This window comes from Schistocerca nitens, chromosome 5 (assembly GCF_023898315.1).
Source record: "Schistocerca nitens isolate TAMUIC-IGC-003100 chromosome 5, iqSchNite1.1, whole genome shotgun sequence".
Taxonomy (NCBI): domain Eukaryota; kingdom Metazoa; phylum Arthropoda; class Insecta; order Orthoptera; family Acrididae; genus Schistocerca; species Schistocerca nitens.
In genome coordinates, this window is record NC_064618.1 from 728,500,974 (window position 1) to 728,521,596 (window position 20,623).

The 20,623-nt window shown below is 39.3% G+C and overlaps 1 protein-coding gene across 1 annotated transcript in view; it reads right to left on the reverse strand.

Annotated features, from left to right (window-relative positions):
• Positions 1-407: 407 nt before the first annotated feature.
• The window catches only part of LOC126260841 (papilin), a 267,981-nt gene continuing 247,765 nt past the window's right edge, over positions 408-20,623 (reverse strand). The window contains exons 35-36 of the mRNA XM_049958243.1: positions 17,570-17,683; positions 408-1,078 (exon numbers count right to left, since the gene is read on the reverse strand). Coding sequence (XP_049814200.1) covers positions 882-1,078; positions 17,570-17,683 — 311 coding nt within the window. The 3' untranslated portion in view covers positions 408-881. The remainder of the gene's footprint in view (positions 1,079-17,569; positions 17,684-20,623) is intronic.

The window sequence follows — 20,623 nt, forward strand, 5'->3', positions numbered from 1 at the left end:
CTATGGTATCCCTTGAAAATATGCTGAAAATAAAGAAGTGAAGAAAAATATACCTTTATGCTCGTTAACATAATTTTACATTAACTTAACTTAGCAGAATTTAATAAATATGTGCATTTTTACATATTTTCAAGGCAACATAGCATTTTCTATGTTTCTAAGATCTTGAAGGCACTTGTCTTCAATAAGACCACTTCACTGGATTGTCATAAATCCTTTGAATTATAAAACACTGATTTTATATTTTCTCAATCTATTTGTTATCCTTTGGAACTGCTTCTATTATAGAACTGCGAAATATTGTCTGGCTGTTGGGCATCTAGGTTTAAACACCCCTGAAGTATGTTTTACGATACTCTGTCTCTGGTGGATCTTTCTCAATTTAAACAATGGAATGCTATGAAACATTTTGATTTTTTTTTTTTTTTTTTTTTTTTGGGAACAGTTAATGTGAACATACAAACTCTACTAACAAATTATTTTATTTCCAGATAAATCTACCACAATGTTTTCCATGATTATTTGATATCATGTACATATTCTTAATCTTCACACATTACCCTTCAAATCTATAGTGAGAGTCATACTGTAACAGAAGCAGATCATGGAGGTATAGCATGCTTTCTTTTGTCCCTAACATGGAAAAGGTCATATAAAATCAGAGTTTTATAGCAATCAATGAGCACTGAAATTCTGGATTCACAAATGTGTCAAGAATTTATCACAATAATTACAGTAATAATGAAATTGTTACTGTACACAGTGACATCAAAACAAATGTAGGACCACTTTTAACACTAGAGGAACACAATACACAGATATTAGTCTACTGTTTATTTTCCGTCACTGTGATTGTTTGGCGATGTGACTAGCTGCATATATTATTTTCTTCTGCCATCAATTCTGCTTGTACCTGTTCTTTCAAGATGAGGGCCATATGATGGCAACTGGCCAGCTAAAGTGCAAGATTTGCAGCAGAAGTGAGCGTAGTACTTATGTGTACAATATTGACCCTTCACAATCAGACTACAATTGGCGAAGAATGGATTATCTGTACAGTTTGGATGGATGTATATCCCTGAAACAGAATTATTAAAATGTCACACATGCTGTAATAAAGGGAATATGGTGGAAACATCAATTATAATTAACATTACAAATAAATAAAATATCACAGTGCATACTACTGCCAAATTGATGAGAAAAATTAGGTACAGTTTGTTTTGTGGTGCGCACAGGCTGCTTTGACCACCAATCCAATGACTGAAAGGTAGAGTGAACCTGTCCCTTGTTACATGACAGCTGGCTTTATGCTGAATTTGAAGTTGGGTCAGGCATAAATCCATATGAGAGGACAAAAACTGAAAGAAGACTTTTTCTTTTTATTATTATTATACTATACTTTCACTGTACAGTGTTACATTTTAGACAATCCTCCATTGTTATTCTTTTTTATTTTTTTATTTGTATGTGTTCTAGCTATTCTTCTCTTTAGTTTTAGGATTTTGTCAAATCCTATTTTCTGAGTGACATTAAAAAGAATTCCACTTGTGTGTGTTACCCCTGGCTGAACCACCATACTGTAGTGTTTTAATTTTGTTTTGATAGACAGACATTTTGATTGTATGTAGGCCATGTTAGTTTTTGAATCTTTATCATTGTATTAGTTCTACAGGTTTTTCATTTACGTTGTTTGTCATAATTCCTCCTACATACTGAAATTGTTTCACTATTTTTATTTTTCTGTTGTTCGCTGTGATGTGATTTATTACTTCTAGGCCCATTACCATCAGCTCAGTCTTTTGAAAGCTATCTGGAGTCCTATTTTTTGTGTTGTATTTTTAGCACTGTTGTTTGATTTCTGGCTCCTTGTATGTTATTAGGTAGCAACGATAAATAATCTGCAAATCCTAAGCAATTTAAATCTATTTGATATTTGTTTGTTCAAGTTTGTATTTTCTTAGGATTTTCCTTGTAACATTTTCACATTGAGTATCCCAGAGCACAGCCGAAGAATAGGTTGATAGACCATCACCCTGTCTTAGCTCTATTTTAACCCCTAAATGGGTTAAATAGTTCTCCTCCGAATTTTACTTTGGCTTTAGTGTTTGTGAGGGATAATTTTATTATTTTTATTAATTTGGGGTGAAGTCCGTAATTCCTTAATATGTGCATTTTTGCATGATTTGTTTTGTCTTCTTTCGTAGACACCCATTACTAATTTTAAAGTGATTATCTGTTCCAAGCAGCTTCTCCAGGGTCTAAATCCTCCTTGGCAGTCTCCTAGTTCCTGTTCAAACTGATCTTTACAGTGGCTGTACAAAATTTTTGACAAGAGTTTATATGTGCAATCCGACAGGGAAATCACTCCATAGTTATCTGGCTTTGTTTTCCCCCTCTTTTGTGTAATGGATATATTATAACTGTAGTCTCATACTCTGGAAGTTGTTCTTTGCTCCAGATTTTCACCATGCAGTGGTGTAATGATATCTTCGATGACTCTGCTGCAGGTTTCCGTAGTTTCACAAATATCTGATCTCCACATCCTTTGTAGTTCTTGAGCTCTCTAGAAGCTTTGTAGACTTTATGGATTGTTGGTAAGTTTACATTTTATGGTGGTTTTTTTATTGGAGGTTCTTTGTTTTATCTGAAGTTCTCGGGCATCTCTACAGTTTAGTAGTTTGTTAAAGGTTTCTAGTAAAATGATTGTATTTACTCAACTGCTATGAGTCATCTTACTGTTTTTATCTTTTAGCATTAGTGTTGGAGGACCATATGTTTGGAGTTGTCTGCTAAATATTTTGTAGTAATCTTGTGGATTTGTTTTCTCACTATTTGTTTCTGTCATAAAAAGTATATCTTTTTGGTATTGGCTTTTAACCCTTATTATTATGTTTTAGGTTACCTTTCTTTGATTTGTAAGTTCCAAGCGTGATTCTTCTGTTTTTTGATTCAGATATCTTCACCAGGCTTGGCGTCTGTCTTGCACTGCTTTATAACATTCATCATTCTTCCTCTGGTGTTTCTTCCTTGGATTTATTGTGGCCACCTGTTCAGCTGTTTGTTTCAATTGGAGAATTATTTCCTCTAGGTCATCTGTTAGTTTTATATTCCTACTTTTTCTTCATATTCCTTGTTATTTATCAGTTTATGTGGGTTATTGATTTTCTTCATTTATGGGTGGGATTTTTTGTTTCTTTCTCAATGAGATGAATTTAATTTTAAGTTTAATCAAGTAGTGATCTGAACATGATCTAGCTGCCATTCTCCTTTTTTCCAGTCTGGGTGTTTCCAGGTTTTTAGTTTATTTAGTTTTCTCATGAAACATATTGTCTTTGAGATCATGCCATGGTTTTGCAGCATTCCACCAGTCTTGTGCCATTTTCGTTCTTTACTGAGCTGACTATTTCCCTGTAACATCTTTTTTTATATATAAGATATTGCCTAACATTCTTCACAAAGCATTAGTGTTCCTTTGGAAATTATGAAACTTAATGCTGTCCCAGAGATTAATATCATAGATGAGATAATATATACCAATAGCTGTTATTAATCCTACAAGTAGTCGCAAAAACATATTCTGAATCAATGGGATTAATGAGTGTTGCAAACCTGATGACTTTGGCACCAGAACATACGTAGCAACAAGGACAAGGAGACAATGTCTGTATGCAAATCATATTTCTGGAAACTATTGTGGTGGTGTTAAGTCAGAGATAACCCAAAACTGATTTTCATTATTTTAAACAAGCACCATTAAGTAGTCAGTGTACTTGGAAGTGAGAATGAATTCCAAGATTTTTGAAGAGTTCTTTGAAGGTGTACAGTTATCTATTTCACACAGTAGAATTGCTGCTACATTATACTAAACACAAACTTTATTTATTTTATATGCATTGCTGCAGATGATAATTCCATAACATAATGAAATATAATTATAATTAAAAAAACAGTATGAACTGAATTTCTTTATTAGTTTAGCTCCACATTGTCTCCATTTCATCTTTTTAATCAGCTGGACCCTAGGGATTTTACCCATTATGTGCCTATGAGTGTACTGTATATCTGTTGATGTGACTAGCTGCATATATTATTTTCTTCTGCCATCAATTCTGCTTGTACCTGTTCTTTCAAGATGAGGGCCATATGATGGCAACTGGCCAGCTAAAGTGCAGGTAATTTTTGCTTGTCTGTAGTTGCAGATGAGCCTTTGTGAGACTTACAGCTGTTGGCGGCGAGCCAACTCAAAGTCTGTTCAGCTGTTACTTGCACTGTGTTAGAGTGATTGACCTGAGCACCTTAATTAGTCTTACTGTACCATTCCCAAGCCTTTTAGTTTTTGAACTGTCCTTTAGATACACTGTAAGGTCATTTACGAAGATCAAGAACACTGTTGGATCCAGTATCAAACCTCCACATATTACATTTTTCCATTCTGAGTTACTTTTATTACTAGTGTACAATTTGTCTATCTGACCCTCTGCTTTTATACAGGTAAGACTCAGTTCAAAGAGATATGTCATTAACAGCATAACACTTAAGTTCTCCAACAAAATTTTTTTGATAAACTCTATCAAAGACCTTGACAACATCACAGAACTGTACCAACACGATAGTTTTTGTTGTTCTTCTCTCCCAGGACTTTATTGGTGAGATCAGATATTGTTTACTTTATAGAGAAAATTGCAAAATTATGATGGAACAGAATGGCTGGTCAATACTTTAATTCAGGAAGACATATTCTGAATGCCTTGCAGAAAAGAAACACAATTTTTTTCTATTTTTAAGTATTCAAGAAGTTCTTGGATTTACTTCTCATGATTAACTCCCCCCCCCCCCCCCCCCCCCCGCAAAAAAAAGGGTCCTTGGAATTTTGCCACCTAATGATACATACTTGTCAGCCCTTCTGTCGCATTTTAATTTTACAACTTTCTGTGCACAGAATACTTAATAAAATTCAGTGAGAGGCAGCTACCTTTATTTTGCTAAAGAAGATGATTCAGTTTCCTTATACAAAAAGAGACTGTAAGGAGTTAAGTAAGTCTGTAATTAGAGATGGTTTGCTTATCTCCATTTGCAAATATGGGTAATAATATAGATAACTTACAAGTAGCACTGTTAGGCACACATCTACATCAACATTCTGCAAACCACTGTGAAGTAAATGGCAGAAGGTACTTTCCATTATGCTACATATTATGGTTTATTCACTTTCCATTCTCTATGGACTATGGGAAGATTGACTGCTTAAATGCCTGTGTGTGTGTGAACTGTAATCATTCTAATCTTGTTGCATTGTAGCACTACAAAGTTCCTCACTTAATATTGGTTCTTGCCACTCTGTTAGTAGGCTTTCACAGGGTGGTTGGTACTCTATCCTCAAATGACTGCCAGTTCATGTTTATTAGCATTTCTGTGATGCTTATCCATGAGTCAGACAAAACTGTGACCATCCATGCTGCCTTCTTTGTGTTGCTGTAGTGGTCTTCAGCTCAGAGACTGGTTGGATGCAGATCTCCACGTTGGTCTATCATGTGTAAGCCTCTTCATTTCTGCATAACTACAGCAACCTACATCCACTGACTGCTTGCTGCATTCAAGTCTTTGTCTCTTTCTACAATTCCCCCCTGCCAGACTTCCTTCCATTACCAAACTTGATGCCTCAGGACAGGTCCTATTAACCGTCCCCTTATTTTAGTCAGCTTGTGCTATTAATTTCTTTTTTCCACAATTTGATTCAGTACCTCCTCATTTGTTTATTTGATCTACCTATCTAATGGTCAGCATTCTTGTATAGCACCACATTTCCAAAGCTTACATGTTCTTCTTGTGTGAATTGCTTATAATCCACCATTTCACTTCCATACAAGGCTACACTCCAGACAAATACCTTCAGAAAACACTTCCTAATACTTAAATTTACATTAGATGTCAACAAACTCCTTGTTTACAGAAATGCTTTTCTTGCTATTGTCAGTTTGCATTCTATATCTTCCTTACTTGAGTCACCATCAGTTACTTTGCTGCCCAAATAATAAAACTCATCTACTACTTTTAGTGTCACATTTTAGGGACCGATGACCGTAGCAGTCTGGTCCCTTTAATCCCACAAACCAACCAACCAAGTGTCACATTTTTCAACCTTATTCACTTAGCATTGTCTGCTTTACTTAGACCACATTCCATTACCCTTGTCTTACTCTTACCAATGTTCATCCTACAATTTCTTTTCATGACACTATCAATCCCGTTCAACTGCACTTCCTAGTTCTTAGCTGTCTCTCTCTCAGAATTACAGTGTCATTGGGAAACTTCAATGTTTTCATATCCTTGATTTCCTTCACATCTTGCTCAGTGTACAGACTGAACGAGCTACAGGCCTGTCTCATTCCCTTCTCAACTATGGCTTCTTGTTCATGTCCTTTGACTTTTATAACTGCAGGCTAGTTTCTGTACAAGTTTTAAATAACTTTTTGGTCCCTATATTTTATTCCTGCAACCTATAAAAATTAAGCTTCCTCTAAATCTATAAAAGCTAGAAATGTACATTTGTCTTTCTTCAATCTACCTCCTGAGATAAGTTGTAGGATCAGTGTTGCCTTGTGTGAGCTAATAGTTTTCCATAACTCAAAATGATCTTCACAAGTTCAGCCTTTACCAGTTTTTCCATTTGTCTGTAAATTATTCTTGTCAATATTTTGCAACCACTACTTATTACACTGATGTTTCAGTAGGTTCACACCTGTCAGCACCTGCCTTCTTTGGAACTAGAATTATTAAATTCTCCCTGGATCTGAAAGTATTTCACCTGTCTCATATATCTTGCCCATTAGGTGGAATAATTTTGTCATAGCTAGTTCTCCCAAGGATAATAGTTCTTAGGGAACATCATCCACTCCAGGTACCTTGTTCCAACTTAAGTCTTTCAGTGCTCTGTCAAATTCTTCTCACAGCATTATACTCCTACATCATCTTCATCTAGCTCCTTGTCCCTATCTATAATACTGCCTCAAGTTCACTCCCTTATATAGGCCTTATGCATATTTCTTCTATATTCCAGCTTTCCCTTCTTTACTTAGTACAGGCTTGCCATCTGAGCTCTCTATATTCATAGAGTTGCTTCTCTTTTCTCCAAATGTTTCTTTAATTCTCCTACAGACAGCACTGTCAATCTCGTTTTTACAGAGATTTGTATTTCCTTTTGCCTAATTAATTTGCTACATTTTTATGTTTCCTCCTTTCTCCTCAGTTATCTAAAGATTTCTAATGGGCCTTGTCTTTCATTTACATCTACATCTATATCATACTTCACAAGACGCCTAATGTTGTGTGGCGGGGATACTTTGGGTACCACTATCTGGTCCCTCCAACCCTGTTCCACTTTCGAATAGGGCATGGGAAGAATGATTCAGTTGGCCTCTGTATTGGCTCTAATTACTTGAATTTTCTCCTTGTGGTCAGTAGGTGATATGTATGTGGGAGGAAGTATATGTAATCTGACTCCTCCTGAAAAGTGCTGATCCGAAATTTCAATAGTAAACCTCTCTGTGATGCACAACGCCTCTCTTGTAATGTCTGGAATTTGTTTAGTATCTCCGTAATGCTCTCTCTCACCAGATAAACGATCCCATGATGAAACGCACTGCTCTTTGTTGGATCTTCTCTATCTCCTCTATCAGTCCTACCTGATGGGGATCCCAGATAGATGAACAATACTCAAGAATCAGGTGAACAAGTGCCTTATAAGCCTCTTCTTTCATAGATGAGTTACATTTCCTTAAGATTCGTCTGATGAATCTGAGTGTGGTATCTGCTTTTCCCACTATCTGTTTTACATGGTCATTCCACTTAAGGTCACTCTGGATAGTTACACCTAGATATTTTATGGCAGACGCTGTCTCCAACTGTTTGTCATCAATAGTGTTGCTGTACAGTAATGGATTTATTTCCTACGTTTGTGCAATATGTTACATTTATTTACATTCAGAGTCAACTGCTACAGCCTGCACCATTCCTCAGTTCTCTGTAGGTCATTCCACAAATTCTTATCATCTTCTGGCACCGCTACTTTGGTATAGACAACGGTATCATCTGCGAACAGCCTCAAAGACCATCTGACACTTTCTACTAGATCATTTATATATATTGTAAACAGCAATGGTTCTATAACACTTCAATGTGGTAATCAATTCAATTGTTGACATCAGTCTGTTGTAGAATTATGGAACAGGTTTAATGCTCAAGAATTATGATGTTTTTGGAAAATGAACGTCTCCTCTTTAAAAATCAACATGGATTCCACAAACAGAGATCCTGTGGACCTCAGCTCACTCTGTTCCTCCACGAGATCGCCAGTGCAGTGGACAACAGTGCTCAGATTTCAGTAAGGCATCCTGCATTGCCGTTTAATGAAAAAATATGAGCTTATGGAGTATCGGAGCAGTCTTGGGGTTGGATTCAAGGCTTCCTTGCAGATAGAACTCAACACGTCGCTCTTAATGGATCTAAATCGACAGATGAAAAGGTAATATCTGGATTTCTGCGAGGAGGCCTTCGAGCACTTGAATGGCCAGGCCCACGCTTGTGTTCACACATCAGACACACTCGTGCAGTAACATTTTGTTTGGCCCAGTATCCAGTGCAACTCCACCAACTGGGCCTGTGCCTGCATCCTGCGACAATGCTCTACAGTAGGCAGGCATTTGCATGCTCTCATCACCCCCTTCCCCCGGTGGACCACTGATCCTTCCACATACATACTGATATTGTAGATCCCCTGGTGTCATCCAGCGACCACCAGTATCTCCTTACTATCACTGATTGGTTCACACAGTGGCCTGGAGCAGTACCTCTGCCTGACATAAACACAAACACAGCGGCAAACACCTTTATAGATATGTGGGTCTCACACTTTGGGTACCTTGCCATTTCACCACTGACCATGGGTGAGCAGTTCATGTCTTGACTCTCATGGCAACTTGCAGCATGACTGTGCACTTCATGAGAAGCTACCACTCTGCCACTAATGACACTGTGGAAAGATAACACATGTCTCTAAAAGCTGCCATCACATGCCACTCTGCAGCTTGGTCTACTGTTCTGCCTCTAGTGCTTTTAGGCTTGCAGGTGGCCCATGTGGTAGATCTGCCACATCCGCTACTGAGCTTGTGTACAGACAGCTGCTCACCCTCCCATGTGACCTCATCGAGCCACACCCCTTGCCACCCATAACCTGCATCTCAGCCTATGTGCAGCAGCTCAATGATTCAATGGTGTGCCTGCCCCCCCCCCCCCCCCTCCCCCTCTCCACGTGATCTGACCACATGTATGCATAGTGCACTCTGCATGGACACCTACCAGCTGCATCTGTGCCCACACTACACTCAGGCCCACATCTTGTCCTCATGTGTGGCACAAAGACATTCTCTTGTGGCTCAAGCACTGCACCAAGATCTCAATCGTTCGCCTGAAGCTGGCTTACATGGTCGACCTCCTGAGCTCCTGTGCACTGCCAGCCATCGAGAGTGAAGTGGCACCAAGCAAACGTTATGGCACTTTGTCCAACACCACTGATCCGAGTGGTCATCAATGGGACCCCACGGTGGATGTTGCCTTGGCATTCACCCCACCAATCAACCTGACAGAGCCGCCAATGATTTCAGCCACCTCGTCCCCACTAACGTACCATTCCCTGACCATTGCACCTGAGTCACCAGGCACAAGAGCCAAGACCCAAGCACTGAGGGACCATTCACCACCATCGCAGTGCCAGCATGCAACCCTGAGGCGATGTGTGGCCCAGCCTAACAGCATGGGCTGCCTGCAGTCCACTGCACCAAGACAGTACAGTGCGCAGTATACCACCCACGTGCTGTACACCACCTGCCGTGCATCATTTGCTCATGCGCTGGCAGATTATCGCCTCTGTCACCAAACCCTGCCCCTGCACCACCCACACACCTGGCGAACAGAGGTGCAGTACTGCCCCCTGCCCCAGCTGGCAGTGTGGCATTGCATCAGCCAAGCGCCAGGCTCAAAGCAGGACAACACACCCACTGCCGTGGCATATGCCTGCCCTACTGACTCTGGGCTGTAGCTTGCTGCAGGTACCACTCCGTGTATCATTGCCACCTCTGTCTTTGCCATGCCCTGCCAGCACCACACCACCACCACCATTGCCATTGCCAACATTCCCCCCTGCCCCTTCACCATTCCTTCTCATAGGGTGATAACTGTGTGACAATGCACTACACTGCACAACACATATCGGCCACAAGCATAGTGGACCGAAGTAGTGGAATCTCTCTCTACCATGTGCTACCTTGCAGCAGCCCCCAGTTTTTCCCGAGAAAAGCATGCCACGGAAAGAGTTCCCTGAGTGTGCTGTGTGGACATGAAGACCGGAGTTTCCATGATACGCAGTGATGGCATCCTGGACATATACGGTTGCAGAGAAGCTGATGCCGGTGAGTCTGTATCACACACTTCAGCTGAACAATGACTGCAGACATCTGCAAAACTTTGCTGCCGCTATTGGCAGAGCATTAGAATTTTGTTCATTGGACCAATTTTAGATTGATGTTTCTTATGTAATCCCACGTTTCACGGGATCAGTAGACTACTTCTGCATCATGGACTTCCCCATAATCCTCAGTAACAATTGTATCACAGTGGATACTGTACCACATGTTGCCTGATTGCTGTATTCTACCATGTGCACATGCCCGCAAGTTTTCTTTTCCTGTATTTGTTAGGTATGGAACATTTTTTTGACATTTATGATTCATTACTTGCCATTTGCTGATACCTTCAGTTCTGTTTGCTGAAACCTTCAGTTTTGTGTGGCTACTGTGTGCTATAGATTTTATTTCCACTGTGTCCACATTTATCGCTAGGCATTTTTTACTGTGTTAATGTTCCATGTTAATTTTTATGTAATTTGGTCCTGTTCCAAGTCCTGCTCCAGTAAAGGAACTGAAAAATCAAGAGTACTTTTGTGTCCTTTTTGCTTTTTTTCCACTAATGCCTGTACATACAAGTGTACCATAGACCATGTGTGCAAGGTTAGTGAGTAAAGAATTTTCCACACAGATAATGCCCTTGGTTATACAGTTAAGTCCCTAATTAATAATTTGCATAAATTAGCAAAATTTCAATAATGGCAGCTGTACATGCAATTAGGGAAATCACTGTGGAGGCATACAGTGTACTAATCAAATTCTACTGTGAAATTTTGAACTTTTTTAACCAGCTATCTTTTAGTCAAAGCAAATCACTGTTGGGACACAAGATCAACCACACTAGTAAATCTTCACCCTTGCAGTGGAACTGACCAGTGACACACTATTACTATTTTGTGAACAGCTCAATACATCATATAACTTTGCAATAGGATCCAATACAGAGAAATCAGTGACTTCACTTTTATGAGTGTTTTATAGTCTGAATAATGTAAATAAATTGGTTACACGTATTTATAAACAACAGAATATCCATTTAAACAAGAATCTAATATGAAAGCATTTGTTTTATTATTTTTCAAAAAAAAATATTTTCATTTATTGAATGTATTTAAAAATTTTATTATTTGATACAACTACATCTGAAGACATTGACTTTAAGTTTGTTCTTAAATTCTCTTAAATAAGATTCAGGAAAGGTTATTAAAAAGTGACTCTTTTCTTAATGTTAACATTGTATTTTTTGGAAATATAATTGGATAGATAAAAAAAATTATGCACCAAGTGGTGGCAAAAGAAAACACATATGAAAAATTAAGATGTGTTCAAGCATTTGGAGCCAGTGGCTCCTTCTTCTGGCAGAATGTTGAATGGGAAGGAAGAGGGATGAAGGAAAAGAACTGGCAAAGATTAGGAAATGGGGAAAGTTCAGAAAAGTCACCCAGAACCCCAGGTCAGGAGAAAATTACAGGATAGGATGAGAAGGAATGACTGACTGTTGGGGACTTCACTGGACGAGATCTGAAAATCGGTGAGTTTAAAAGTGATAGGTAGGGTGATAAGAAAGACAGAGATTACTAACAAAACATCCTGCAGGAGTTAATAAGAGTAGAAAGCTAAATACATTATATGTGGTAGAGGTGGGGGTGGGGCAAAATAGAGAGGTCAGAAAATAAAAGATATGGGAAACAAAAAGGGAATATAGAAAGGAATAGTTATTGAGAAGAAGTGTTGAGACCTAGGAAATTAAAGAAAATAGTTAACATAAATTAAGGCTACACAAATGGCAAGAGTCAAGGACATATCGTGATGCCAGTTCCCACCCCGAGTTCTGAGAAAGTGGTGTATGGGGGAAAAATCTAGGTGGCATGTGTGGTGAAACAAGCACCGAGGTCATGACTGTCATGTTGTAGAGCATGCTGTGCAATAGGATACTGTGTGTTGCTAGTAGGCACCCTCTATCTATGCCCATTCATCCTAAATGATAACTTGTTGGTAGTCATTCAAACATAGAAATCTGAACAGTATTTACGTAACAGCTGGTACATGGCATGTGACTTTTCACAGGTGGCTCTCCCTTTGATAGTATATGTTTTGCCAGTTACAGGGCTCATATATATGGTGGTAGGAGGGTGCTTAGGGCAAGTCTTACTGCAATGATGGTCAAAGGGGTAGGAGCTGTAGGTTAGGGAGCCCACGATATTGCAGAGAGCTTGGGCGGGGGATTGGGGTGGGGGGGGGGGGGGTGGGGGGTGGGGGCAGAAAGCTATGGGCAAAATGTCAGACAGGTTAGGGCATGAGTTTAGTAAGTCATAGCCTTGTTGAATGGCTGATTAATTATTCAATTTTGTAGCTAACATAAATATGGAAAGTTGTATTTTTCCAAATTCTACATTTCTGTATTGTACAGAATATTCATTTCTGTAACTTTATATTGTATGTAAATTTCATATGTTTGATTTGTGATTAATTTAAAAAAGCACACGGTCTAATCACATTAGTGTGACCAACACCTATGTTTGCCATCAAAAGGAAATAACCACTCACAGAGAGCATGTGACAGGGCTAAAGGTGGAGGCTGTGTCGTTATGAGGAAATGGAGCGATTTATCTGGTGTTCAAAAGGGTATGACCATTGGCTTTGGAGTCAAGTGTGGAAGAATTTCCAAAATGAATAAGGTTGTACACTGTTTGTGTGCTGCTGTGGTCAAAGCATATGGTGAGTGGCAAAATGGTGCTATGCAAAATTGGCACTGAGGCAACTGTGATGTATCATGGGCCACAGACGACAGGGGAAATGAGAGCTGTGGAGATGTGTATGGGCAAATAGACATGCAACTACTGAGCAACTGACTACCCAGATGAAATAAAGGGCTACCAACAGCATCTACTCAATGACCATTCCGTGAATGTTGCCATGTATGGTCTCCACAGCAGGCACCTTGTTCATGGACCCATGGTGACTGCTGTTCTTTGCTGACAAAGGCTGGAATTTGCACACCAACACTGCAACTGGAGGTCCACTGAGTGGCAACAGGTAGCTTTTCCAGGTGAATCATGTTTTAAACTCCATCAGACAGGTGGCCATTGGCGTGAAGCGCATGAAATGTCTAAAAGCAAACACCGCAACAAATGTTGGAAGGGCCCGTGCCAGAGAAAGATGCGTTATGGTCTAGGGAATGTTTTTGTGACATTTTCTGAGTGATATTGCCATTGTGGAAAGCACACTGGATCAACACAAGTATGCATCTGTCCTGGGGAACTGTGTTCACCCCTACATGCAGTTTGTTTTTTCTCAGCATGATGGCATCTACCAGCTTGTTTCAAAGAGCACCAGGATGAGTTTACCATACTCCTCTGGCCACCAAACCCCCCCAGATTTAAATCCAGTTCAGAATCTCTGGGACCACTTCAAGCTGGCTGTTCATGCCATGGATCCTCATCTGAGAAACCTAGCACAGCTGCCTATGGCACTGGAGTTCGTATGGCACCACATCCGTCGGTACTTGCAGAACCTCACTGACTCTCTTCCTGCAGGTCTCACAGTGGTCCATGTTGCAAAGGGCTTCTGACAGGTGGTCGTATTAATGTGGCTAGACAGTGTATGTGTAAATGTTAATGACTGTTGTGTTTACAGTGAATTATCTAGTTATCAATTTTTCAATATTTGTAAAATTCAGTGGCGGGATAGCAAAGTGGAGTGAATCACCTGATTTTATTCCACTCCTCTTAAATAACAATTTTTTCCCTTGTCTTTCATCTGACTATTTATATACCTAGTGCATATATGCAGGATGTATCTGAAACTGCGAAAAAACTATTCACACAATATTCTAAGTAATTTCATTATCCATGAAATATTTTACAGTCAGCTGATTATAGTAGTATATTTAGTTTTGCTTAATATCTTATTAAGAGAGATTAGTAATCAAAGTCATTACAATATCATACTATATGAAAATTAGTGTGAGCTGATCAGTAGTATTGTGAGGATTGAGTCCACTCATTGGAAACACATGATTTCCAGCAACCAAATTCAAACTAATTAATTTAAAAGATATTCATAATTAATGTTTTGCTTCACCCAAAATTTTTTGATATTTGAGTCATTGTGTTTGGTTATTGCCCGAGTTTGATTTTATGCTATTGCTGCAGTAATTTTTCTTATCTTGGTTATGTAATTAAACCACTAATTAAGAATTTATTTAAATTAGCAAAACTTGAATTATGGTAACTTTACATGGAATAGGAAAATCATTGCAGAGGTATTACAGATTGCTAATCAAATAGTACTGTGAACTTTTGTACTTTCCTAACTAGCTACCTTTTAGTTAAAGCAAATTCTCGTCGGGCTCCACAGATCATCTATACAGTAAATTTTCACTCTATAGTTTTATAAACTAATAAGTAAAAATATCACAAAATATCATTATGCCATTCTATATACACTATTACTCACCCAAACATGCTCAGTCGACTTCTAGCAAGCATACAGTCAACATCTCCATGAAAGTTTGTGCCCGTTAATCATATGACATACATCTAAGTGCTGAAGTGTGTGGTTAGTTTTGAACATGTGCAAACCATGTACTCATTAAACTTCTTTGGTTATTGCAAATATGAACTGTGTCTAACAGTCTGCAGTTAATATTAATGTCTTTACCTTTGCTATATTAAATGTTTAGGTGACTTACTTTGAGGACTGTGTGTAATGGACTATTTTCTTATGATGGATGATCTGTGGAAGGTTAACATTTCTGAAATGTGTTGCCACTGAAATACTCATGCAGTGTATGTTCTGACCTGGTGTTTGTGAATTGTGAACTGAAGTTCAAAATGAAACGGTATCATTCAAGTGCAATTTTAACATAATAAATTGTCAAATTAATGAAACTTTAAGCAATTGTATATGATTTTGTTCAATGCTCAGACTGTTTTCAGTAACAGGCTATGAACTCAAGATGCTACTGACAGACTTCACTCTCAGTTAGGTTCGTGACATTACATCCTCCAACGATCATGTAACTCAGCACAGTGAAATGGTGAGTATGTGCCAGCCGATTGTATGGAATCAGCACGATAAGAAGGGTTAAAGTGCAGATGTCTCAGAATGGTAGAAAGATGCAATAGTTTTTACAGTTTTTTATGACCACATCATGAATGAAGTTGCCTAACATGTTGGTGTCTCTACATGTCTACAAGGCATGATGCACCACCTGCAGCTACATAACATGACATAAGAACAGTGGTCATAAAAGATGGCAATTGACAGGGATGGAGATAAGTTCATGACTTGTCAATAATTGTCAGTTTCAAACCCAACTGGAATTACTACAATTAGTGAATGCACGCCAATTTCAACCAATTTCTGAGTAAACATTGAAAGCTGCAAGCAATGAACATTTGGAGTAGATTACCTTACAAATGGCCATTGAACACAGCAGCACATGAGGCTGTACAACTCTGACGGGCCAGACAACTAGAGAGTAGCTGACTGGAGGTGTGCAGTGTGTTTCAACAAGTTACAGTTAGGTCTCTTTTGAAATGATCACTGGTTTCAAGTGCAGCAATGGCCCAGTAAGATGTGTAAAGTGTAGTGTATGGAGGGTGTAGTTTAGGCAGAGGTGGTGCTGCACTGTTTTTATGGTGTTTTTCATACCATGGATTGAACCTACTGATTGAGGTTACTGTGATTGTGAACCAGGATGCTTGTTTATAAATTCTCGGTGATCATGTGTTGCCCTTTCTCGCACATGCCCAGAACAAAAAATAATCAATTTTTGAAAATGCAATTTAATTTGATAAATAAAAGGTATACTCACCAAGTGGCAGCAGGAGGAAATATATGTAGGGGTTAAGTAAATGCAGAAGCTTCTGGAGCCAGTGGCTCCTTCTCCTGGCAGAGTGGTTGAAGGGAAGCAAGAGGGATGAAGGTAAAGGACTGATGAGGTTTAGGAAAGGGGGAGGGATTTGAAAGATTGGAGACTGTTGTCAGTCCCCAACAAGCAGCCTCTCCTTCTCATCCCATCCGGTAAGTCTCCACTGACCCAGAATTCTGGGTGACTTTTCTTAACTCTGCCCATTTCCTAAATCTCACCACTCCTTCCCTTGACCGTTCTGCCACAAGGAGCCACTGCCTCCAAAAAGTTTCTAAATTTACGTTACCCTTATATATGTTTTCTCCTGCCACCGATTGGGGAGTAGATTTTTTATCTATCCAATTATGTTATATCTCAATAATGAGTATGATGTGGACACTTCTGTCTTGCAAAGTGACAACAGCTTTAGACAGTTGTCTGCTCTAAAAACACCTTGTTTAAACTCAACTTAAAGTAAACTATCTGTATAGCAGCTTCTGATATATAGTGGAGTGGTGACCCATTTAGTGATACACTTCAGTTTTTAACCCTGCAACACAATTCTAAAGAAGTTGCAGCCTAGCTTGCTCTAGAAGGTTTAAAGTCTCTGGTTGAAACATAATCTGAAATTCAATGGGCAAGACTGATATTCTCGGCCTTTTCTGGTAGTTGCTAGAATAATCCAACTGTGACCTTAGAGCCCAGACAACAGGCACCACTCATTTCAATACACATCTCCATCTGCAGATGGTTGCACCTTCTTTCCTGAGTGGCTGCTGGGACGGCCTCTTCACCACATTAGATGAGACCATCACTTGCTGAGATTTCCTTAAGGGGTACCATTATTCACTGTACATTTTAACTGCTGTCATTTTACACGCCCCTATCCTTTTGTGTTTGCCTGTCTCTGAAGTGGAATATGGTGGGTTTCCCTAAAAGTGAAGTGCATTGTACTGGCTCAGTTTCCATTTCAGTGGGTGACAACATCTCAAACCTGTTGGTAAGAGAGATCAATGTAAACCTTGAGTTCTCTTTGGTCCCAGCTTTTTTGTATGAGCCCCTGTAAACTACCACCGACTACCTACTGAGAGTAAATTCAACCAATACTGATATGTTCTTTATTTCCTGGAGAAAAGACAGTATCCACAGAAGGAGATAGCTCTTGAAGTACCTTTGGCGTGCACACGCACACACACACACACACACACACACACACACACACACACACACACATAGATATATTGATATTTACCTTCAACAACAACTGAGACAGCACTAGATGAGGCACTGTATGGATTTGATGCTGCACATCGATATGTGCCAGAGTCTGTTCCCTCAGCTCTTGATATCAGCAGTCTGTGACTTTCTGCAAGTTGTAAACACGTAAGTCTAAGAAACAAGGATATTTAGTAAAACTGTAAAGGTGTGCATTTATGTATTCAGCCAATTATTGAACAATTAGGTGTGAATGTTATTAAGATTCACCCATAGCAATTTTGAAAAATGTGTTTTGGAACTTAGCATAAGACATATAAAGATCCAGCTTATGAAACCATTAAAAATTTTGTGAATATGATCAACATTATTCTGTGTAGTCCTAGGTTCTGCACCCAACAGATATATGAACACAGGTCATTATTAATGCAGGCTACAGAAATACAGGTATTATTAATGCAGGCTACAGAAATACAGGTATTTTCAGCTTTGGCACTTAAGTATTGCTGGAGGCCACTGGTACAGAAATAATGTTTACAGGGACAGTATATCACTGAAGTTTAGTAATGTCAAAATATTGTAGGCTCAAAATTGTCTTACAACAAATCTGAGGCAATCATTTACGTTAATTTGTAGTGTTCATGCTATGGTGTTTTTAAAAACCAAAGTGATGTATGTCCATTGACTACATTGCTGGTATACATTTACTGATGTGCTCTTGTTTGCATTAAATCAAAAAATATAATACAAATATATACTTGGCTAGCTGTGACATTGTGAAGTACTTCTCCTTAACTCAAAAGATTCAATGTGAATTACGTGCTTACAGTTATAACTTGGGAGAAATATGTCAACAACTAGCATCCTGACAGGAAAAATCAGACACTTTGCAATGAATGTACTGGTACTTCTCTGTTGTTACTATGTCTTCAGGTTATATGAAACAGGTACATTAAAGTTCCAACAGAGGATTACAAAGCTCATGCAGTAATGTATGAAATAATATTTTGTACCTACTCACAGAAATATGAAGATAATTTTTTTTTTCCCATAGTAATTTCAATGTTTACAAGGATGTCAAAAATATTCAGGGTAATTATGTATATGAACTGGGGGAGGGGGGGGGGGTGCAAAATTGGGAGGGTCAGAGCTCGATGTACTCTGTGGGTGCCATTTGGAGCCAGGATTACAAAGCTCATGCAGTAATGTATGAAATAATATTTTGTACCTACTCACAGAAATATGAAGATAATTTTTTTTCCCATAGTAATTTCAATGTTTACAAGGATGTCAAAAATATTCAGGGTAATTATGTATATGAACTGGGGGAGGGGGGGGGGGTGAAAATTGGGAGGGTCAGAGCTCGATGTACTCTGTGGGTGCCATTTGGAGCCAGAAATATTATACATTGAATGCTCCAATCACTTTAAGTGTTTACATAGAAATCTCTACTACATTGTCAGCTTTGATATTTTGAGTACCCTATTGAATATAAGGTTTTTGTAAATCAGAATATGAGTAACGATAACTCAAAAGAATCGGATGCACTGAAGGTGCATAGTCATTGCATTCTCAACTGATTGAATTTTATGTACGGAAGATGCAAAAGCTTTCTTCTCATTAACCAAGGTAGGCATCATTTATGCCATGTGTATGTATTTTCCTGTAACTAATAAAATATTGGGTTTACTGCCAATAGAGGGCATACATCCCTCTCATCCTGGAGTCTGAAGGGACCTGCTACTCCTTTCTAATATTCCCCAACCTATTCATCTCTGCTTCCTGAGAAAGGAACTAATAGTTCCAGTAACTAGGTGTAGTGTTTTCACTTTTCCATGTGTCTATTGGCAGTATTACAATTTTTTGAATGTACGAGGGCAATTCAGAAAGTAACCTCCGATTGGTCACAGTGCGGGTTGTGGGGGGAGTAGCGACGCCATCTGTGCGTTCACGCACTCAACAGGTCAGTCGGCATCAAGCCGTGGTCGAGTGAATGTCGTACCTGCGCTAGTTTAGTTTTTGTGGCAGTTTGAAATGTGGGCTGCAATAGAAAACCCCGCCAAATGTGAAGTGCGTGCTGTCATAAGTTTTTTTACAGCCAAAGGATATTCTGCAGCAGCTATTCATCGTGAGCTTTGTGCCGTGTACGGACCAAGAGTTATGAGTGAAGGAGTTGTCCGTGAATGGGTACGTTTATTTAAAAGTGGACGAGAAAACGTTCATGATGAAGAGAGGAGTGGTAGACCATCATTGGTGACTGACGAACTCATTCAGACAGTTGATGCAAAAGTTCGTGAAAATCGACGTTTCTCAATGTCGGAGTTGTCTACTGGTTTTCCACAGATTTCTAAGACTCTCTTGTACGAGATAGTGACAGCAAGATTGGGTTACCGTAAGTTCTGTGCACGATGGGTGCCCAAAATTCTTACCGACCACCACAAAACTCAAAGAATGGCCTCTGCATTAGACTTTCTGACACGTTATGAGGACGAAGGAGAACCATTGTTAAACAGAATCGTGACCGGTGACAAAACCTGGATTAAGTACGTGAACCCTGAGACAAAAGAACAATCAAAGATGTGGGCACATTCAAATTCGCCTACCAAACCAAGAAAAGCCTCGCAAGATTTTTCTGCCAGAAAACTGATGGCAACGGTGTTTTGGGATGCCAAAGGGGTGTTGTTGGTTGAATTCATGGAACGTGGTACGACCATTAATCAAGACGTGTACTGTGAAACAATAAAAAAGTTACGACGGGCTATACAGAACAAACGCCGTGGTATGCTGAATTCCGGTATCGTTTTTTTGCACGAAAACGCCCGTCCTCACTCTGCTCGCAGAACAACGGCCCTTCTTGAGTCCTTCAAGTGGGACGTTATCAACCATCCACCTTACAGCCCAGACCTGGCGCCAAGTGATTATCATCTCTTCATGCATTTGAAGAAATGGCTCGGGTCACAGCGGTTTGATGACGACGAAGAGCTCAAAGATGCGGTCACAGGCTGGTTCCAGGCACAAGCGGGTGATTTTTATGCAGAAGGAATTTCAAAGCTTGTGAAGAGATACGATAAGTGCCTCAATCGCTATGGAG